This window comes from Amblyomma americanum, chromosome 10 (genome assembly GCF_052857255.1).
Source record: "Amblyomma americanum isolate KBUSLIRL-KWMA chromosome 10, ASM5285725v1, whole genome shotgun sequence".
Classification (NCBI taxonomy): domain Eukaryota; kingdom Metazoa; phylum Arthropoda; class Arachnida; order Ixodida; family Ixodidae; genus Amblyomma; species Amblyomma americanum.
The window spans coordinates 4,087,629-4,107,525 of record NC_135506.1 but is presented as its reverse complement, the minus strand read 5'-3'; the positions used below and the strand labels follow the sequence as shown (position 1 = coordinate 4,107,525).

The window sequence follows — 19,897 nt, the reverse complement described above, 5'->3', positions numbered from 1 at the left end:
CTTGCACGTTACCGCCGTTAGCGCTAGCTGCAGCCGCTCGCCGGGGCCAGACTAGGCAAGCAGGCGTCCGGAGGACCCGTCGCAATGCTGAGTCGCTTGCCCGTCCACTTCGTGTCGTGAGTGGTTAGCGTCGTCATGGAGGCCTTAATTCCTGTCATCAACAAGCTTCAAGATGTATTTAACACCATCGGCGCGGACGCTCTCCAGCTACCGCAGATCGTGGTCGTGGGCGCTCAGGTGAGGGAGACTGTAGGAGTGCGCGCGTGCTCGCCCCTTCACCGGCATTGTTTTTTCTTACGCAGAGCTCGGGCAAGAGCTCGGTGTTGGAAAGCCTGGTGGGCCGGGACTTCCTGCCGCGTGGTTCGGGCATCGTGACCCGTCGACCTCTGGTACTGCAGTTGGTTTACGTCTCCAAGGACGATGTCCAGCACCGCTCCGCCGATGAAGGCACGCTGCAGCTCGAAGAGTGGGCCAAGTTTCTGCACACGAAGAACAAGATCTACACGGACTTCGATGCCGTCAGGGAAGAGATCGAAGCCGAGACCGACCGCATGAGCGGGACCAACAAGGTGGGGGGCGCAGTTCGTTTACCTCATTCATTCTCGTGTGACGCTCCTCTTCTGACGCTGTGATTCATTGCGATTATCGGTTGTAGCCCACCCCTTTATCTTTGATAACTTTTGTGCACAGTGATCGCTGTGATACTGGTGTATTTATGTTCGTGCGCTGTGAAGAGAGTAATTGCGCAATTTCACTTCGTTTCTTCGATCACCTTATTTTTAGCCATTGTAGAGTATTCATTTTGAATTGGTTGATCTAAAGAAGCCACACATTTTAGCGTCATCGCTTTTTGTAGTGCACCTGATCTCGTTGAGCCTTATCAGCCCCTGGAGTTCAGCGTATTTGTATCTACCACGCCTTTTTCTGAGCCTACTAAGTTACTGTGAATGTTACGAAGCTAACGTGTACTTTCGAAGCCTGTACGTCTGATGTTCTGGAAGATATTGAAGGCACACACTGTGGGAAAAGGAATGTGTACGCACATGTAGTATTGGTGCATTGGGTCAGTTACAAGCCACTAGTTGCTACCTAAAGGAGCTGCTTCTTGTAGCATAGTCTTGTAACTGAGCAGTTTAATCTGCTTCCGAAAAACCAGCATGAGTGCAAAGCTACATAGCATTTTGCTTAACAAAGTGTGTGTTTATAAGCAACAGTAAGGGTATAAATGCAAGACTAATTAATGCACACCCTACGTGAAAGCACACACATTGCAACAGACATATTTATTCTTACGTTTGTCTTCCTAATTACTCATTTTGACTGAAAATCTGCAGCATGTTTTGTCCACATGTGTAGCAGTGTGCATGTGCCTTTTTGTTCATTCAACATTTTCTATGAGTAGATAACTGCTGGAAGTTATTTATGATTTCATTTCTAATGGGAAGGTATGATCAGAACCTCACTGCTTTGAATTCAGACCACTCAGTTGTTGTTTTAGTGTCTTTTACCTCACTCTGCTTTCTTTGTGTTTAAAGTTGGCACATATTTAACGTAAGATATGCTGCCACTTCATAGAGACTTGAGCAACAATTAAAAAGTGGAAAATTATCCACCATGTTGTGGCACGTTGTGGCATTTGATAATGAAAGCACTTGAAAATGTGTTCCTTGCCATTTAAGTGCGACACTGGGTGCAGAACTGGATTAATGGGTAAAAATTTTCTGATGTTTCAAAAAACATATTGTTTTCCAAAAGCCTGGCTACAGATGACATCCAATTTAAGTGGGGAATTTCCTGCTTGCCAAGATATCACATTTACTGGGTTTGTTAACCTTTTGGAATTTTTATTTGTGTACCAAAATGTCTGGGAAACACTTGACAGCTACTGCAGCCCGAGGTAACATGTGTTGCGTGAAATGAATTGCTGCATTTTCTGGCATCTTTTTCCATCTGCCATAAAGTTGCAGCTTCCAAAATTTTCTGCCACAAAACTTGGGTGTGTAGGTTCGGTGTGCTGCAGATGGCGAATTTCAGTAGTTCAAGTCAAAACCTGCATTAGTGTCCACTGAAAAAATTGTGGATGCTGGAAATTAACCTGGTGCACTGTTGTGCCTTTCCTGCCAAAATATTATGGAGTATTAAAGAGATATGCATAATTTCGATCTCTTGATAGTGTAGTACCCCAATTTCCAGTGTCCCCTTCCAGCCCGTCTGACAATTTTTTAAACGGTGATTTTGTCTGAAAAGTAGTTCCAAATGCAACCTAAAAAGTTAAACACACCCACACAAGATAGTAAATCATGCTATTAACTCTTCATAATTCTTTTCTCTCTATGGTACAGTACCCTATCTATCATTGTCTCCCGGCTCATCTCGCAGCTTTTTAAGCCGTGATTTGGACCCTAAGGCATCAAAGAATGCAACCTATAAGCTAACACACACCTACGGCAGATGGTAAATCATTTGCATGCTGTTAATTTTTGGTATAAAAAAGGAAAGCAAGAAAGATGTCTAACAAGGGAATTTTAACTGCTGTCTTTCACATTCAAAAATGCAGCGCTAGTCCACTGAGGTGCAGAACCAATGAGAATGAGCACATTTAATTGCACTGTTATCTGTTCTCATTAAATTTGTTTGCCATTACATAGCGCTGCTGAACTGGAAGGTGTTCAGCCTCAAGTGCTGTGCTGTGCCGGCGGCCGATGTGGGGTTGCAACCGGTATATACTCATTTGCAAACTATGGAAGGCTGTCCACGTCCCAGCACTAACATTTGCCAGCACGGTGGTGCGTATTTCAGCCGGAACCCGAGCGTGGCTGAAACGTGGCCTGTGTGAAGTTGGACACGTGGCTTTTGAATGTTACGGACACGCTGCCATTGAGGCCACACAGGGCGACTTGGTATGTTTGTCATTCGAGGCGTGAGAAGCAAGGAGCAAGTTGGACTTCAAGGGTCTATTTTGTCAAATGAACAACCAGAGATTGGCATGCTGTGTGTTCCATTACGTGGACTTCAAGAGTGCCGTGACTGTGTGGACCTCTCGAGTGCACATGCTGAACCCCGAGTTCGGCTTCCATGTCCAGCCACTACTGGTGACAGGTGCTCTGAAGTGGAGCCAAATGGCGCATAGGCGCGTATGTGAAGTTGAAACCAACCAATGACGCTCCGCCATGTTTGACAAGCTGACTCTTGAGCTCTACCTCACACATCAGCCTGCACTAGCACCAGAGAACTTCAACGACAGTGACACGGGGAGTGCTCTGCTTTTTGAAGCGTGTGGAGGAGTACTTCGGACTCTCCTATGTCGGCAGTGCTTTGGCACATTTATCTGCAGAGGCTCCGGAAAGTGCGGGGCACATCATTGTACATTGTGTTGGGGCTGTCGTTGCCACACCTAGAGGGAGTCGTCCCCCTCCCCTCTACAAGTGTTGGGTTTCACAGCCCACGGTGGTGACGATATCCAAAGAGACTGCGCCAGTGGTGGTAGCTGACCCAACAGCCTGACTTCAGAGATGGCAGAGTCGACAAAGCGGACTGCTGTGACGCAAGGAGTGGTCAGTGATCTGCGCATGAGAGAGAGAGCATTCCTCCTTTCCTCTCTCCCTCTTTTCCTTTAACTTTGCAGTGTATACTTCTGGTAAAATAGGCAGGGCATGCTTCTTTGCTGGAGCTCGTCTTTACTTCATGCATGCAAGTCGCATAAAAATATGCAATTCCACGTCTTGTAGCTGGACTGTGGACTGTGTGCTGGACTGTGGACTGTGTGCACAGTGGACTGTGGTACTTCCAGTGACCACTTTCCGATATCTTTCACAATAGCAGCTTCTCCCCCAAGGATGACTGCGTCTCCACAAAAATTTGTAAACCACACACTTTTCAAAAAACTTGTGCAATCCTCTTTCTCCTTCATTGCATCATCGGATAACTTGGATCGCACTAACCGAGTTCTCGGTTCTGTGTTAGGGGCCTCTGAGCGTTCCGTGTTCACGGTGCAGTCTACGGTCAAGAACAAACAGCCCTCCCTGTGGTGGAATGATGACTGTGAGAGAGCATATCGCCTTAGAAAAGCTGCTTGGAAAACCCTCTCTCATAACCACTGCCCGCGGAATTGGATATCCAATTACAAATTTCTAGTGGCTTCATTTAAGAGGACCATTGGTAAAGCGAAGGAGGAGTACAATGAGAATTTGAACAGTTATATTTCCAGCCCTAATAACCGCAAAGCTTTATTCCGATTCATGGAACGTACCCATAAAACACCGACCTCTCATGTTACACAGTCCGTGGTCTTAACACCAGAGGATGCAAAAAATCAACTTGACCAGATAGCACACGGCCTTGCTTTGCGCTTTCAGGCGCGGTTGGTGGTTTCATTCGTACTACCCCCTCCGCGCGCAGACTTCACTGCGGTTACACCCTATGAATTATTTGCCATTGTGAATGGCCTCAAACCTGCAGCTCCCGGATGCGATGGGATCTCTATCGGTATGTTGAAGTCGCTTGTAGAAGAATTTACCTCGGATGTATTGCATATGGTTAATGTGTCCCTGGAGAAAGCTTGCCTCCCTCTTGAACGGAAAATTGCGAAAATAATCTTACTTCTCAAGGATCCAAAAAAGGGTTAAGAAATTGACAACATTCGGCCCATTTCGCTCTTGTCTAATTTAGTTAGTTATTGAACGAATTGTGCACAGCCGTCTTACAGATCATGTTCTAGCGGTACAAGCCTTCAGTGCTTCTCAGATAGGGTTTCGTCGGGGGTGCTCGATTTGGGCCGCACACTTGGATTTGGAAAGTAGAATTAGGATGGTAATAGAGAAGAAAAGAGGTCGCGGTGTTAGTCACCTTGGATATCGCTAAAGCGTATGACAGTGTAGAGCATTCGATTTTATTGCACAAGCTGGACGAAATTCGGCCGCCTTTTTATATTCTTGCATGGGTTCAGGAATTTCTAAAAGAAAGGCGGTTCTTCTGTTTGGATGGTTCCTTTACTTCCGAGTGTTTTTCACAGACTAGAGGTGTGCCGCAGGGTTCCGTACTGTCTCCGTTACTTTTTAACATACTTGTGCGAGATATACCTATTCAGGGTGACGTCAAGGTGTATGTCTATGCGGACGACATCGCCTTTTTCGCTTCTTCTAGAGACATACATTCACTTTACCAGCTTTTGCAGACCTACCTCAATGCACTGGAAATATGGCCGGGCAAGTTACACCTAACTCTAAACGTGAACAAATCGTCAGTTCTCATTTTTCCTCCAGCGTCCCCTCTTTATATAAGTCTACAGTATTGTGGCGCCCAAATCCCGCAAGTGGAGTCCCTTAAGTATCTAGGTGTCCTTTACGACCCTCACCTCGACTGGCGACCTCGTATCAAAAGTATAGTCTTAAATGGTGAGCGAGCTCTCGGTCGCCTTATGCTAATCAACAATAGGAAGTTCGGTATGCGCAGAGACACTCTTATTTCTTTATAAAACCTACATAAGACCAATTTTGGAGTTCGGTTGCGTTCTATTCTCCGGTTGCCCTAGATATAAAATTCAACCGCTGATTCTTTTGGAGAGGCATGCTCTACGGCTATGCCTGGGTTTACCAAAATCAGTGGCGAATTGTGTCCTCTTTCTGGAAGCTCGCATACGGGACTTGAACTCTCGCTTCCAACTTCTCACAGTGCGCACCTTCTTACGGGGACTTGAGCCAATGCCTGGAGTGGCTCCTCCAATTTTTTTGACAACCCCAGCATTCTTTCTAGATAAACATTGGCCCATTTACAAACTGCCTTAATTTGTGTTTACCGAGCACCTTCTGTCTAGAATTGCAGTTTCGCTTAGGTCTGTGCAATGCGTCAGCGATTTGCAGGCTGCACCAGCTGTTTGCTTCGTCCATGTGCTGCCACATTACGCAAAGCAACTACCTGCCAACGTGCTAAATGGTCTCCTGGAGGAATATCTATTGCAGTATCCGAGCCATGCTGCAATTTTCACAGATGCCTCTCAACAAGCCGAAAAGGCAGGAGTAGGTGTTTATTCACGAACACTAGATTGGCGTTATTCTCTCCGGATCCCTGATTATACACCAATTTTCGCTGCTGAATTTCTCGCTATTGGTTTGGCTTTTCAAAACATTCCCAGCAATATTTATCATGTCATCATTCTCTTGGACTGCCGCTCACGCTTGGCTGCACTAGAAAGCTCGCAAACTACTCTCCTGTACCGATCCCTACTGTACTTTGTGCCTCATCATGTCCTAGAGGTACGTTTTCAGTGGATCCCAGGACACTGGCATTTCTTCAAATTCTATGGCCGATTTCTTAGCGAAATCTGCCATCAATGGCCCTGCTGCCCAGGGCGTTCCAAACCTCACACTTCTGACCACGTCCCGTTATGAACGTTTCCAAATTCACCATTACCTGAGCCATGAGCCCATCCTTGGTACAGCGGATTTCGAACATTTGAAATTCGCATGGAATATACGTTACTGCGCATCAAGACAATGTGAGGTTTCTATGACGCTGCTACGTTGTAGGATTCCTCGCCTTAATTTATATTTATGCCGTATGGGGTTCACGCCGTCGAATCTGTGTGCGTCATGCGGGGACGTTGAATCAGTATATCATTTCCTCTACTGCCGGAGGTTTGCAAGCAGAGAATTCAGTTTTTGGCAAATCCTCTCGCTCAATTAGATCTGCCGTTTACTCCTCCCGTCCTGCTCTCATTCGGTGCAACCGTCAAAGGGCATGCCATTTGGCAGGTGTGTCATACTCCACAAGTATATCATTGTAACCAAGAGATTTTTGTGTTAACCTCTCGTTACCTTTTCTTCTCTCTCAAAATTATTTGCTTTTTTATCAAACCTCAAAATTGAGTAATTCTACTCGCACCACTTGTTTCCTTGATTTTCAATTCTATTTCTTCATGCTCAATCTAATTAAGGATATCCTTTTCATTCATAATCTTCTTAATTGATAAGACATTTGAGATTCACTTGGATTAGAACTTCCCTGTTTGGATCTGCACCAAACCCTGGCCAATCCCCCACCGTGGGTATGTGCCATCATCTTTCAGGCAACAACAACAACCAGTGTAGTGCACGCCAATCGAAGTGCGCATGGTTGATAGTGGAGTGACTTTTGGTGTGCAGGGCATCTGCCCGGAGCCCATCAGCCTGAAGATCTTCTCCAGCCATGTGGTGAACCTTGCGCTGGTGGACCTGCCGGGTCTGACCAAAGTGCCGGTGGGAGACCAACCCGATGACATTGAGCAGCAGGTTCGGACTCTCATCCTGCACTACATCAGCAACCCCAACTCACTCATCCTGGCTGTCACAGCTGCCAACACAGACTTTGCTACCTCAGAGGCTCTCAAGCTGGCCCGAGAAGTGGACCCAGATGGTGCGTTGTGTGATGACACTTTGCATTCTAGAACGTTGCAGACTTCTCCTGGAATATTTTTCTGTGTTTTCTTTAAAACACATGTAGAGGTGGGTGAAAGCCTACTGTAATACAGCAAACTTTATGCAGTTATATAAATGAGAATGAATTGGTGTGTACTAGGATTTGCTCATTACATGTGACATTATTTAGCTTTGTGCTGCATTTGGTACCACAAAAACGACTGCACTTTATTTATTAAAAACTATGTGTCTTTTATTTTTCTTTGTAGCCTTTCCTTTGTGGCTTATGGTTGTACCTGACTGATTGGTAATGAGTAAATACTCCGTTATTTCTTAGTGTTTATGCACCAACTTTCCTTGACGCTGAGTTCAAGCACATAGCTTCATCAGACTTTCAGTACCAGTGTGTAGCAGTAGATTTTTGCATCACATTTTTCATTGGTACTAGTTGAAGGGAGACACAGGCCTTCACAGAGCCGAAAATTCACGGAAATATCTTTTTTTTTGTCATGTTTGGATTCATGAAGTTCTTTTGCATCGACAAGCAAGTCTGGAGCCTGGGACTTGGGTAATTGTTGAGAAATTGTCTGCCGCCGCGGTGCCGAAACTCTGGTAGGAAGCTTTTGCATTATACAGGTAGAATTCATAGCTTGTCCAGTTGCAATACATGCATTTCTTTCTCTCCTCTCACTTCCATTTATGATGACTCTGGAAGCCTGAAATGACACAAATATTTCTAAAGATGGCACCAAAGGACAGATGAGGACAAGAATGGGGCTGCTCCTATCCTCAGCTCTTCTTTTATGCCACCATAATGCTGTTTTGATCATTCATGACCAACTGACCCTTCCATCAAACCTTGTTACTGAGTAAATCTGCTGACAAAAAAACTTGTGAGGACAGTATCTGATTATATGCATAGTGCCCACCTTCATACTCATGAACATTACACCAACCATTGTTTAGTTTGCTTTTCATTTATCATAAGTACATTCACCAAAAAAAATACACAGGAATTGTTTGGAGCCATAGCCAGAAGTTTAGTATTAGTACGTCCAATACAGGATACAGTATAACAGCAAGTAGGCAAAATGCTGCTATTGTTCACTAGAGCTTCTAGTGGTCAAGCATAAACTTTTTATAAGGTAGTGCATAGTTTTTTTGTTTTGGACCACTTTGAATACCATTCGAAATTTGGCCGCAATTAGATTCATTTAGTGTTTGACCACAGGCGTTATGGAATGATGGGGGATTTAAGTTGCGGCCTTCACGTGTCTGGTGGGAACTCTAAACAGACGAGAAGCAAGTGGGTCACTGGGATATTCAATATTTTGTACTATTGCTGCAGTTTTGTTATGTTGTCAAAATTTTAAGAGCATGAAAAGCCTTTGTACTGACCTCTGCACATCTGTGCGTGTGTGTGTGTGTGTGTGTGTGCAGGGCGCCGCACCCTAGCGGTGATCACCAAGCTGGACTTGATGGATGCGGGCACAGATGCCATGGACGTGCTGTGCGGCCGGGTGATTCCTGTCAAGCTAGGCATCATTGGTGTGGTGAACCGCTCGCAGCAAGACATCAAGGACCGCAAGCCCATAGCGGAAGCCCTGCGTGATGAAGCGCTGTTTCTGCAGCGCAAGTACCCTGCCCTGGCGGCACGCAATGGCACCGAGTACCTGGCCAAGACTCTTAACCGGTTACTTATGCACCACATCCGTGACTGCTTGCCTGAGCTGAAGACTCGTGTCAACGTCATGATCTCCCAGTTCCAGTCCTTACTCAGCTCGTACGGCGAGGCCGTCCAGGACCAGGTATTGGCATTTGGCTTTTTTTTTTTGCAGCCTTTCCTGCTCCTTTTGCTGGAGAAAGTGCATAGCTGATGGCATTTATTCTACAAGTGCAATAAACTGTCTTCTTTAAAGGGAGGTGCAGCTTTGAAATCCCAAAAATGGACAAAAAAAATAAAATTTTGAAAATTGTTGTATCCTCTTGTATGCCTTGTTTTTTAAGCTGCCCCGAAGTTTCTTTGCTGAATGCGACTAGGAAGTACTCTAAAGAAATTTTCTTGAACCGCGGCAGCTCTGCAGTGCAGGAAAACGCTTGAACGATGAGCGCTTTTCTCTGTCACGGTTTCCTGCCTAGATACTCACCTTTTGGAGCAGATTCTTCACGACTGTTTTACCTATTTAGACCAGGTTTTTTTTTTTTTTTTCAATTCCTGGAACCATATTGCAGGTGAAGACACTCATTGTTTTCATATTTGCAAATTCTAAATTTCTTGTATGAAATTTTCTTCTAAATCTAGGTAAGTGAATGGACACAGGCACTTCAAACAATTTTCTGGAGATATAACATTGAAATATTGTGACAGCAATCAAAAATGTCATATAAATACATCAAGTTCTCTCAGATCCTTGAAGCTAGGCTGCTATTCACTTCCAAAGGGTGGTCATGGCGTTCTTGGTCTCAAGGTTGTGAGTTTGAATCATGTGGTGGGGAATGTTTAAAGTCTAATTTGCTCATCATTGAATGAGTCTGTACCACAGAATCTATTTGTACCAAGAACACACGTTGGATGGAGCTGTCGTCAGTGTCCCTTTAAGCTTGGCTTTGGGCTTGCACTGTACAGTCTGCATCACCCTTGCATAGGGCACTTGAGCAGTGCCCTCCTCTGCATAAAAGTTACTTTTAAAGGCTGTGCTTGCACGGAAGGAGTGCCATATGAACCTGCAAGCAAGGTTGGTGCAAGCAATTTGCTTGCAAAACCAAGGGCTGCTTTCTAATTTCAGTTTGCAGTACATTACTAATTTTCCATTGATCAATAACACCGAAAATTTAAAAAGAAAATTCCCTGTTCTTTCTTCAGTTCCACTAACTGTGCGCTTTCCTCCTATCTATAGTCGTAGGCCTTTGTCATCAATGTTGTTATTGATTTCTTCTTGGAAACATTCTGAAATATATGATTTCTTGAAAAATGCTGAAAACGATTTTTGGTGATTGGGACGTGGTTCTCAGTATCTGGATTCTTTCTTAATTTGTTTGGAAAAGCAGTAAATCATGTTAACCACCATATGCAGCACTCGTATGAGAGGGCAGTGTTATGACTGACGGATAGCATGTCTTTTATACATCAATACACCAAGTTATACCTTGTGCTCCCTTCGACTTTTCCTCTCTGTACTGACAAGTTAAAGCCGGTGCATAATGAATGCTGAGGTGTCATCTCCCTTGCGTGCAGGGCCAGACACTTCTCCAGATCATCACCAAGTTTGCCTCGTCCTACTGTGCCACCATTGAGGGAACTGCACGCAACATTGAGACAACAGAGCTGTGTGGGGGTGCGCGCATCTGCTACATTTTTCACGAGACGTTTGGCCGCACCCTGGATTCCATCCACCCTCTTGGGGGTCTCAGCACTCTTGACATTCTCACTGCCATTCGCAATGCCACGGTAGGAGCTGCATTTCTCACATCTGTGTAGCATAGCACGTCAGTCATTGTTTTGGGGGAAATTGCAGGAATTGGTAAATGCACCACAATACTGCTAACACCATAAGTCTGTAAAATGAAAAATTGAGTTGGTTGTGACTTGTCTAGCATTCTAGAATAGAACTTCATTAACACATTTCAATGGCAGTGCTGCCTGTTCCTTTGTCTGCGTTAGTAATGCAGGCATGCCAAAGAGGCATTGCTGTTTCTGTGGTGTGTGATTAATCTGTAGTCAGCATATTTGGCCTGCCTGTCTGGGCCAGAAATGTTTGAGTGCATCATGCTGCCTCGGCACATGTGTCGTGCTGCCTCTGCAGCATGCAGTGCTGCCTCGGCACGTGTCTTGTGCAAGCGCATTGATGTGCACCCTGCTAATCGGCAGAGTGGGACTGAAGTGGGCCAGTGGCGTCTTTGGCAGGGTCCGCGGCCAGCCCTGTTTGTACCGGAGGTGTCCTTTGAGCTGCTGGTCAAAAGGCAGATCCGGCGCCTGGAGGAGCCCAGCCTGCGCTGCGTCGAGCTGGTGCACGAGGAGATGCAGCGCATCATCCAGCACTGTGGCACCGAGGTGCAGCAGGAGATGCTGCGCTTTCCCAAGCTGCACGAGTGCATTGTCGAGGTGGTCACCCAACTTCTGCGGCGGCGCCTGCCAGCTGCCAACTCCATGGTAGAGAACCTGGTCGCTATTGAGCTGGCTTACATCAACACCAAGCACCCGGACTTCCACGACGTGGCCAGCGCCCTCACCAAGGCGACACGCGCCCACGAGGCTGCCCTCGCTGCCCAGGACGGCCTGCCAGAGGTGGGCTGCCACTCACCCAAAGTGCAGTGCTATGCATGGCAGATGCAGCTGTCATGCATAGTAAGGGCCACAAAAACGTCCGAAAAAATCGGGCATTCTAAAAAATCAAATTTCACCAAAAAAATCACTAACTTATTGCCAACATGCCAGGGGGTAGAAGTCAGTAGTTTTGTGCACATTCTGAAGCTCCTCAAGACTAAACCTCGCTTCGCATTATTTGCACAAACGACAGGTAGTGACCGCTTTCATGAGCTCTGCGTATGATGCTGAACTGCCTTTGGCACATTGCCGACGAATGCGCGGGTTGGGACAAAGTCTATACATTGGCTATATGGGCCATGTCGTGGTGCCGCAAAAAAGTCCCAATAATCAAGAATGTCCGAAAAATCAGGGGTCCGAATTTTCAGTTGGCAACTCTATGTGCATTGGGGGCACCTGTACTCGTACTCAGTAATGAAACTGCAGCGCTGGAGTTGCTCGTTCTTGCAAGTGCTGCAGTGTTTATTTGCTTCATCTGCCAATGGGATTGGTAACTGCGGTTGCACTGCTTTCCTGGCGCATAAAAAGACTAAATATTTTTTTTTTTTGGTTATTCAACCAGTGGGCCAACAGTGATTTAAGGAGGGCGTTACTTTGAAATCCCCAGAACTGGCCAAAGCAATTGATTTTTTTTTTAAATTGCTATATTCGCTTGTATGCCTAGTTTTTTATGTTGTCCCGAAGTTTCGTAGCTGAAATTGATTGGGAAGGGCTCTAAAAAATTGTTTCGTGAAACGTGGCAGCTCCCCATTGTGGGGAAATACTTGAGCAGTAGGAGTTTTCCTCAGTTACGGTGTAGATTTCTTCACAACTGTGCTATCTATTTGAGCTCGTTTGTTTTGTTACACTCCTAGGACAATATGGCAGATCAGGACATTCTTTGTTTCTAAAATATATGAATTTTAAATTGTATGAAATTATTGTTCTCACTCCAGATATGCCTAGTGACACTGCATAACACAAATTCCAAACCAAAATTTGTGCTTTGTGAAAAAAAAAATGCCTTGACCTGTAGCAAGCCAATAAGACACAATGTATATTGAACCAGCCTTCTGCCACCTTTTAACTCTGCAGCCTTTTCACAAGATTCAGAGGAAACATATATATTATGAATAATTTTCTGGACATATAACGGTAATATTTTGTGAGTGTAGTCATAAAATTATTTCCAAAGTGCTCAAAAAATTACATTAAATACATTAAATTTTTTTTCTGAAAGATGTGTTCCCCCTTAAGTGAAAAATTGCATCCACTCACGAAAAGGGTGCCCAACTGCCGTGGCGGTATCAGTGGCGTTGCGATAGAAGACTTGAAAACACACCACTACTGACGACTCTGTGGAGTCACGTGGAGACCCCTACCTGCTGCACTGTCTATTCTTCTTTAGTGTACCCACAGCACAGCTTTGCAAGACGTGCTCGTTTGGGCTTAGGCTCACTCGTAAGAATTCAGGTTACACTAGGGGCATAGCAGCCAGTCTTTCATGTTGCCGTATTGAACTGGAGTGGTGAAGTGGATTTTGCTTTACTTAGCATTGACTGTTGCACTGCTGGGCACAATTGTTGTCTTGGTCATAGTTTTTGCTGGTCTCTTCAAAAAGCTGCTTGTTGCGGTCCGAGTCATCATTCCGTCCATTTGGCGGTCTCTGATGGCACTTGTACTCGCCTCTCTACTGCGTGTTAACTCCAGTAACTTCATCATTCACCTCTTCACATTTCGTGTCGGCATCTGTTTCCGCATCCCGTTAAGCAAAGCTATACTGTCTTCGCCACTTAGTTTTGGCTTGCCGCCTTGCTATATCCACTGGATTGGTTGGCTCATGTTGGTGCTCCCTTCTTTTGCATTGCTGTTCAACTTGCTGTGCACATTTTCTGCTTCGGAATATATCGAAGGACCGTTTTCGTCCATGCTTTACCATTGCTGCACTGCACTTTTTTCCAGCAACGTCATCCTTTGCCTCTTTCTAACATCTGCATGTGCACACAACCGCATTTCTTGCCCTTCATTTTCACACCCTCTCTCCACTTGGCTGCAGCTGGCGCGGCTTCACCGATTTACTCTGAGGCTCCAACATGACGAGTCAGAAGCTTTTTCTTTGGTAACCCATCTAGTGCTGTGCTAGTGCACTAAAGAAAATTATTTAAAGTCCTGGCCACATTCTTGTGTTTTATTCATAAGCAAGTTTGTTCAGTTAGGTTTTTTTTTTTTTTTCTGGTCGCTATACTCTTCATTGTCTGCAACTGCACGGAAAATGTGTTGCTGCTATTTGCAGGGCCGTCGTGCAGCAGGTGGTGATATTGCTGCATCTGTGCCGGCCGTCAGCAGCAGCAGCAGTAGCAGTCTTGTCGGGGAGTCTAGCAACCCAACCACCCCTGCCAAGAAGCCAGTCAACCTGCTCTCAGAGGAGGTATGCCAAATTGTATGCTACATTGTATGCTACATTGTCCTTCAAAAGGATGGTGACGAGTTACTAATTTAGGCATCAGGCACAATCAGTGTTGGAGGAATTTATACTTCTGTTTGAAAGCGCGACAATAACAACATACCTGTCAACCTCAAGGCTTTCAAATCTATAACACCTTCGCGACCGGGGGAGGGGTTGTAGCCAAGCCAGCACACACCTTTTTTTTTTTTTTAATGTCACTTGGCGTCACCAGTGCACGACATGATAGTGCTGAAGCTACTTTAAATGTGGCGCCCCACTTGATGAGCGCGGAACGGAAGTAGCACGCAGACTGAATTGAGGGCAGCGTGCAGTTGTTTCAGAGCCTTGCCGGAGCGGCAATTAAGATGCTTTCGATAAATAAACAAACAAAAAATGTCCGCGACAACGCAATCACTTTCTAAATGGCGTGTAGCTCGGCTGGCTGACTGATAAGCGCAGCCGATAGCCGCCGCCGCTTCGGGGTGGCAGCGAAGCTCTGAAAACGAAACTACGTGGCCAGACTCTCTATCGGCCTACCGCTGGGGGCCTGCCGATCATCAAAACACCTGCTGTTGCACGCATGTCAGAGGGGCACCGATAAACAATGCAGTTCAGGCTTGGGGACGAATATTTGGGCGATCAGTTAGTCGAGCACGTCATAGCGCAACACGGCACCACTTTTTGGGAGCCCATACGAATTGACCGATGCCAGCCCCTGGGCGTCCACATAAACGAGCTCCCCTCCCGATCTACAGGGACGTTCGACGGGGCAGTGGCGGCAGTCCGCATTATCCGAATTAACCGGGGTTGAGGAGTAGGAATAAACATTTATTTAGTTAGGTCGAATTAACCATGTTTTACTGTTCAATGTTTCCACCTGTGGTACTTATGCGGAGCGGAGAGTCCTCCTCTATTGAGCTCATTTACTATCTGTACAATGTTCACGCTGCTGCTGCTAATTTCACAGGTGGTATGCATATCCCTCTCTCATGGGGGCACAAGGTTACCACCGGCAAGTTTTCTTTTTTTTTTACAGAACTTCAAATGTTTATCGCAAATAAAATTTTTTTTCCCGCAAGATTTCAGGGAAGATTCGTAAGACGGGTCGAAGAATTGGCAGGTATAACAGGGATCAAGGAATGCCATCACACAAGTGCTTACTCGCAACTGAAATTTATGTTCGAAAGATCTGTAAAAAGAAGGGTTAAAGAAAGGAAACAGCGATGAGGACAGGAGGAAAGGCATGTGTGCTTGCAAAGTTTGCACCTAGGTGTGCAATTTCCTGTGTGGAAAGGGCCACGCAGGGTTGTCTGATGCATACACATCTTTCTCCTTGGGTGGAATTTTGCAAGGTGCTTCAAATGGTTAAGAGCCTCCATGTTGTCACGTGATTGCATGTGCTTTTGTTGTGAACAGGATCACTGTAATTAAAGGGACACTGAGGACAAATTGAAGTTGTCAGGGTGCTGCGCATAAACACGAAGAGACCACTATCAGCGAAAAGGGAGCTAGAACAAAACAAATCAAAACAAAAAATTAAATAAAAATGTCACGATCACTGGCAGATTTCGCAAGTAAAATGCATGCGTCAATGCTGAATTTTTGGCATGGATCTCAGAGGCTATGCTGTTCTGCCATTCACTTCAAAACAGTGGCAACCAGCCCTTTAAGGTAAGGACATCGCGAATTTGAATCTGCTGGCAGGAAGATTTTTTTAAATCCAATTTCCTTGGCAATGAATCCATCTTTTGCTACTGGGCAGACATCAGCCTCCCCAAAAAGAGGCAGATAATAGATTTTTCCTCTTCCTCATTGTCCCTTTCAACTTTGCTCCCATGTTTGAAAAAAACGAGGCTGTGAAAGCAGAGTGGATACTGTGAGGTGTCAGCGGTTTGACGACAGGTGGTCAAAATTAACCTGGAGCCCTCAACTATGGCATCTCTTATAGCATGGTCTTGAAGAGCAGAGCATCAGTTACATCTTAGTCCAGCAGTGTGCATGTGATGGAAATCTGCTCAATCATTTCAGTGCTAGTTAAAGTACAATGTTTTATGTGATGATGAACCATTTTCTCATCACATTCTCTAATCTGCACTAACTATAGCCCAACTCCCTGTGGTCTTCATGTTGTGGTTTATATTGCTGAGATAATTTATGCCCCTTGAAAGGGGGATTAGGTATTGGCGTACAGTGTTCTTTTTGCATGTTTGTTTGCTGGCCTTTAGGGTACTTTTCAGGGTTTACTCTTTGGAATTTCTAATTTAGAGAGAATGGATACAGTACTAGACCTACTTATCTCGAGCTATCAAAAGGGTAGCTGTTTAGAATGGTCAGGAGGTCTCTTGTAGTGACGAGCCTGCAATGGTTGCTTTGCAGCCAACTACGGGGCCTCGCAAGTTGTCCGCTCGAGAGCAACGGGACTGCGAAGTGATCGGTGAGTGCGCCAGCATTGCCTGGCCATGTTGTATGACACTTAAATGTGCATTTCTGCGCAGTGCTTAGCAGTGTTGCTGCATTTGGGAAATTTCCCATTCTTCAGGGAACTTTAGTAGTGAAATTTGGTAAAAAGAGCATTTTTATCGGTTTTCAGAAATCTTTAAAGGGGCGCTGAAACACCTTCCGAGGAGAGTACATAAACTTATTCAATCGCAGCACTGTGCTGTCATGAGCACTTGAGCTAAATAATACACTCTACATGCAGCAGAAAACCCACAGTCGTGCCTGAAAGTTGGAGAGCTCTTTCTAGCAACTTTTTGAAACTCTCGCTCTTCTCCGTGTTGCGCATCTGAATATATTGATTAGATTCTTTCAGACGTCGCGCAGCCCTGATGGCCGCTCCAGTATGTCAGAAAGCTCCAGTCGCTGTGGAATTCTCGTGCATGTCGAAGGCGGGCCAAGTGGGTGGGGCCAGCGGAGGAACGCCAACCTTTCAGAGCACAAAAAATGAATGGAGGAGAAGGAAAGGAACAAAGATGCTGAAATGAAAATTTTGATTACAGATAACTTGGCTTTTGACAAATGCATTAAAAAAATTCATGCTGGAGGATACTCATGAAGTGGCGTCCTTTAACGACCTGGGCGTACTTCAGCTTTATTTGGAGCCCCTTTCAGAACCAAAATTTTCTCATTTTTATCCCCCCAAATTGCTGGCTTTTCCAGCTGCTGCAAGAAAAAAAGGGTCGGAAATTGGGATTTTTGAGTCTAATTATGGGAATTTTTGGTTATGGCATAGAACATCACTGGTGCTTCACTAGCTGTACACAGAATGATATGTGGAGTAGTATGTATAGTGAGAAGCAGGGGAGTGAAAAAGCAAGGGTCTGGTTTTGCAAAAGCAGAGTGAAGATGTGAAGGGGAGCAGTTCATCTTGTGGAGGTCCTGATACAGCACAACTTGGTATTGTCACATGCACGCAGAGCGACTGATCCGGTCGTACTTCCTGATCGTGCGCAAGAACATCCAGGACTCTGTGCCCAAGGCCATCATGCACTTCCTGGTCAACTTTGTCAAAGACAACCTGCAGAGTGAGCTAGTGACGCACCTTTACAAGCACGACAGCTTCAACCAACTGCTGGCCGAATCGGAGCATGTAGCGGTGCGGCGGCGTGAAGCGGCTCAGATGGTCAAGGTGCGTCAGAGTAATAGTCTTTTTCTCTACAAGTTGTGGCTTTGTTGAGACACCTGTGGATAAGTTTTTGAACACTACAGCAGAACCCCTCTATACCTAAGTAGCTCAGACCAGCAAAAATTTTAGTATATCAATGTCCTTATGAATGGCAGTTTACCAATATCCTTCAAGAGAAAAGTGTACAACAGCTGTATATTACCGGTATTCACCTACGGGGTAGAAACGTGGAGGCTAACGAAAAGGGTTCAGCTTAAGTTAAGGACAATGCAGGGAGCCATGGAAAGAAAAATGATAGGTGTAACGTTAAGAGACCAGAAGCGGGCAGAGTAGGTGAGGGAACAAACACAGGCCAATGACATCCCAGTCGAAATCAAGAGGAAGAAATGGGCTTGGGCAGGGCATGTAATGCGAAGGCAAGATAACCGCTGGTCTTTACTGTACCAGACTGGATTCCAAGACAAGGCAAAGGACAGGGAGAGGCCTTTGCCCTGCTGTGAGTGTAGTCGTGCTTATGGTGATGATGATGATGCCTTTACTATATCAATTGTTGGTGATGGCATGGCCCTGACTATGCTCTCTGGCTGCTTACTAAGCACGAAGTGTTGGCTTATAAAACACTCAGAAATACCTTACATTGCTCTTGTCCCTTTATGTGACATTTATTTATTGTCAGTTATCACATGCTGTCACATTTTCAACATCACTTACGTCTTGTGGAAATACCGGATTTGAAATAAATACAACGTGGCTGCAAAAATAAAGTGTTTGATGACATGTGAAAACCAAAGCTTTCCATGCTTTCAAAAGCTTGCTGCTGCTTCCATTTGCTCCGTGCTGCCATGCTACGAAAGCACACGCTTTTCTTCCCTTTTCTACACCTCGCTGCACTTTTACTGGATTTCCTATCTCAGCGACCCGCACTGCCTTATTTCTAACTTCGTAGCCAGCTTTACTGTATCCTAGAGTTCGTGCATGCCAGGATGTCATCATTCTGCGGGAGGTACATCACCATGGCCAGGCGGTATAGTATAGTAAAGTTTCTTCGAAAAAAATTTGTGCTGTAGTCCCCCCCCCCCAAAAAAACAAATGTACAGTAGTCTATGGAAGGCAAAATGGGACTGCAGGTTCACTTTACTATATGAGTTTTTACTATAGCGGAGTTCTACTGTATACTGAATGGCACAGCACAGTTACAACTTGTTGCTACAAAATTTGGGAGAAATCTGTAGAGCATAAAAGCCTGCCCATCAAAAATTTGCTTTCTGCTTTGGATAAACACAGATACAAGTAGCAGTTTGAACCAAGTGCACCTTGCACACAAAAGCATATCAAAGGCCATTCATTTGGCACTTTCAGGCAGATTGTGAATTGGGATAGGCTTGTGAACTCAGTGGGATCAAGTTTAATGTCAAACCAGTGGCAGATGTGAATGAAAAATTGCGCATGGAATGTTTTTTGTAGTTGAACCATGTTTTACGTCCTTTGCTGAACATACTGCTCAGCCAAGCTCACAGTTTGGTGAAGAACATTTAGGATTTGGTGTAGTTGGTATGCATTTTTATATCACTCTCTGACATCCTGTGATGTGGAAATGAATTTCATTCATGAATTTCAGTGTAGAATAAGGAATGTGCAGCCGAGGACAGCAAAGTTTCTAAATATTCAGTTTGCATGGATTGTTAAATAAAACAGGGACCTGGCATGCGGTGTCTAGCAGCTAAGTGTGCTCCACTGTCTTTTCTTTTGCAGGCATTACACAAAGCAAGTCAGATTATCGGTGAAATTCGGGAGACCCACATGTGGTGAATTTCCTTCGGCCTCCTGGATGGCATGTATTAGTATTGTTAAATGAGATGCACCCGACATAAAGGCGTTCCAGCACAGACCCATCTTGTTTGCCTTGGATGTGAACAGCACTCAAGAGTACCAACTGTCCTTCCCTACATTGCTAGCACAGGGGCATGAAAGCTTTGTCAGGTACTTTCATTTGCTCTTGCTTTTTGTATAAAACATTTTTTTCTCACAAGATGACAAGGTACCAAATTTGCCACCAGAAAAGGTAGAGAACTATGTAGCAAATCTTAGTTGGCTTCCTTAGTAGCTCTATTGCTAGTCAGCCTCCTGGAGAA

The 19,897-nt window shown here is 45.1% G+C and overlaps 1 protein-coding gene across 1 annotated transcript; it reads left to right on the top strand.

The window, feature by feature from the left end:
• Positions 1–19,653, top strand: Drp1 (dynamin related protein 1). The gene is made up of 10 exons (XM_077639195.1): positions 1–237; positions 303–569; positions 7,140–7,389; positions 8,832–9,199; positions 10,627–10,839; positions 11,296–11,676; positions 13,988–14,122; positions 16,517–16,574; positions 17,557–17,768; positions 19,518–19,653. Exons 1-10 carry the CDS (start codon positions 136–138, stop codon positions 19,572–19,574), a joined length of 2,043 nt encoding a protein of 680 aa, XP_077495321.1. The 5' UTR covers positions 1–135; the 3' UTR covers positions 19,575–19,653.
• The last annotated feature ends 244 nt before the right edge of the window (positions 19,654–19,897 follow it).

Coding starts and splice junctions, on each gene's coding strand:
- Drp1 (XM_077639195.1), top strand. CDS start 136: ATGGAGGCCTTAATTCCTGTCATCAACAAGCTTCAAGATGTATTTAAC. Junction 9,200..10,626: donor GCGAGGCCGTCCAGGACCAG/GTATTGGCATTT, acceptor CCTTGCGTGCAG/GGCCAGACACTTCTCCAGAT. Junction 16,575..17,556: donor ACGGGACTGCGAAGTGATCG/GTGAGTGCGCCA, acceptor ACATGCACGCAG/AGCGACTGATCCGGTCGTAC.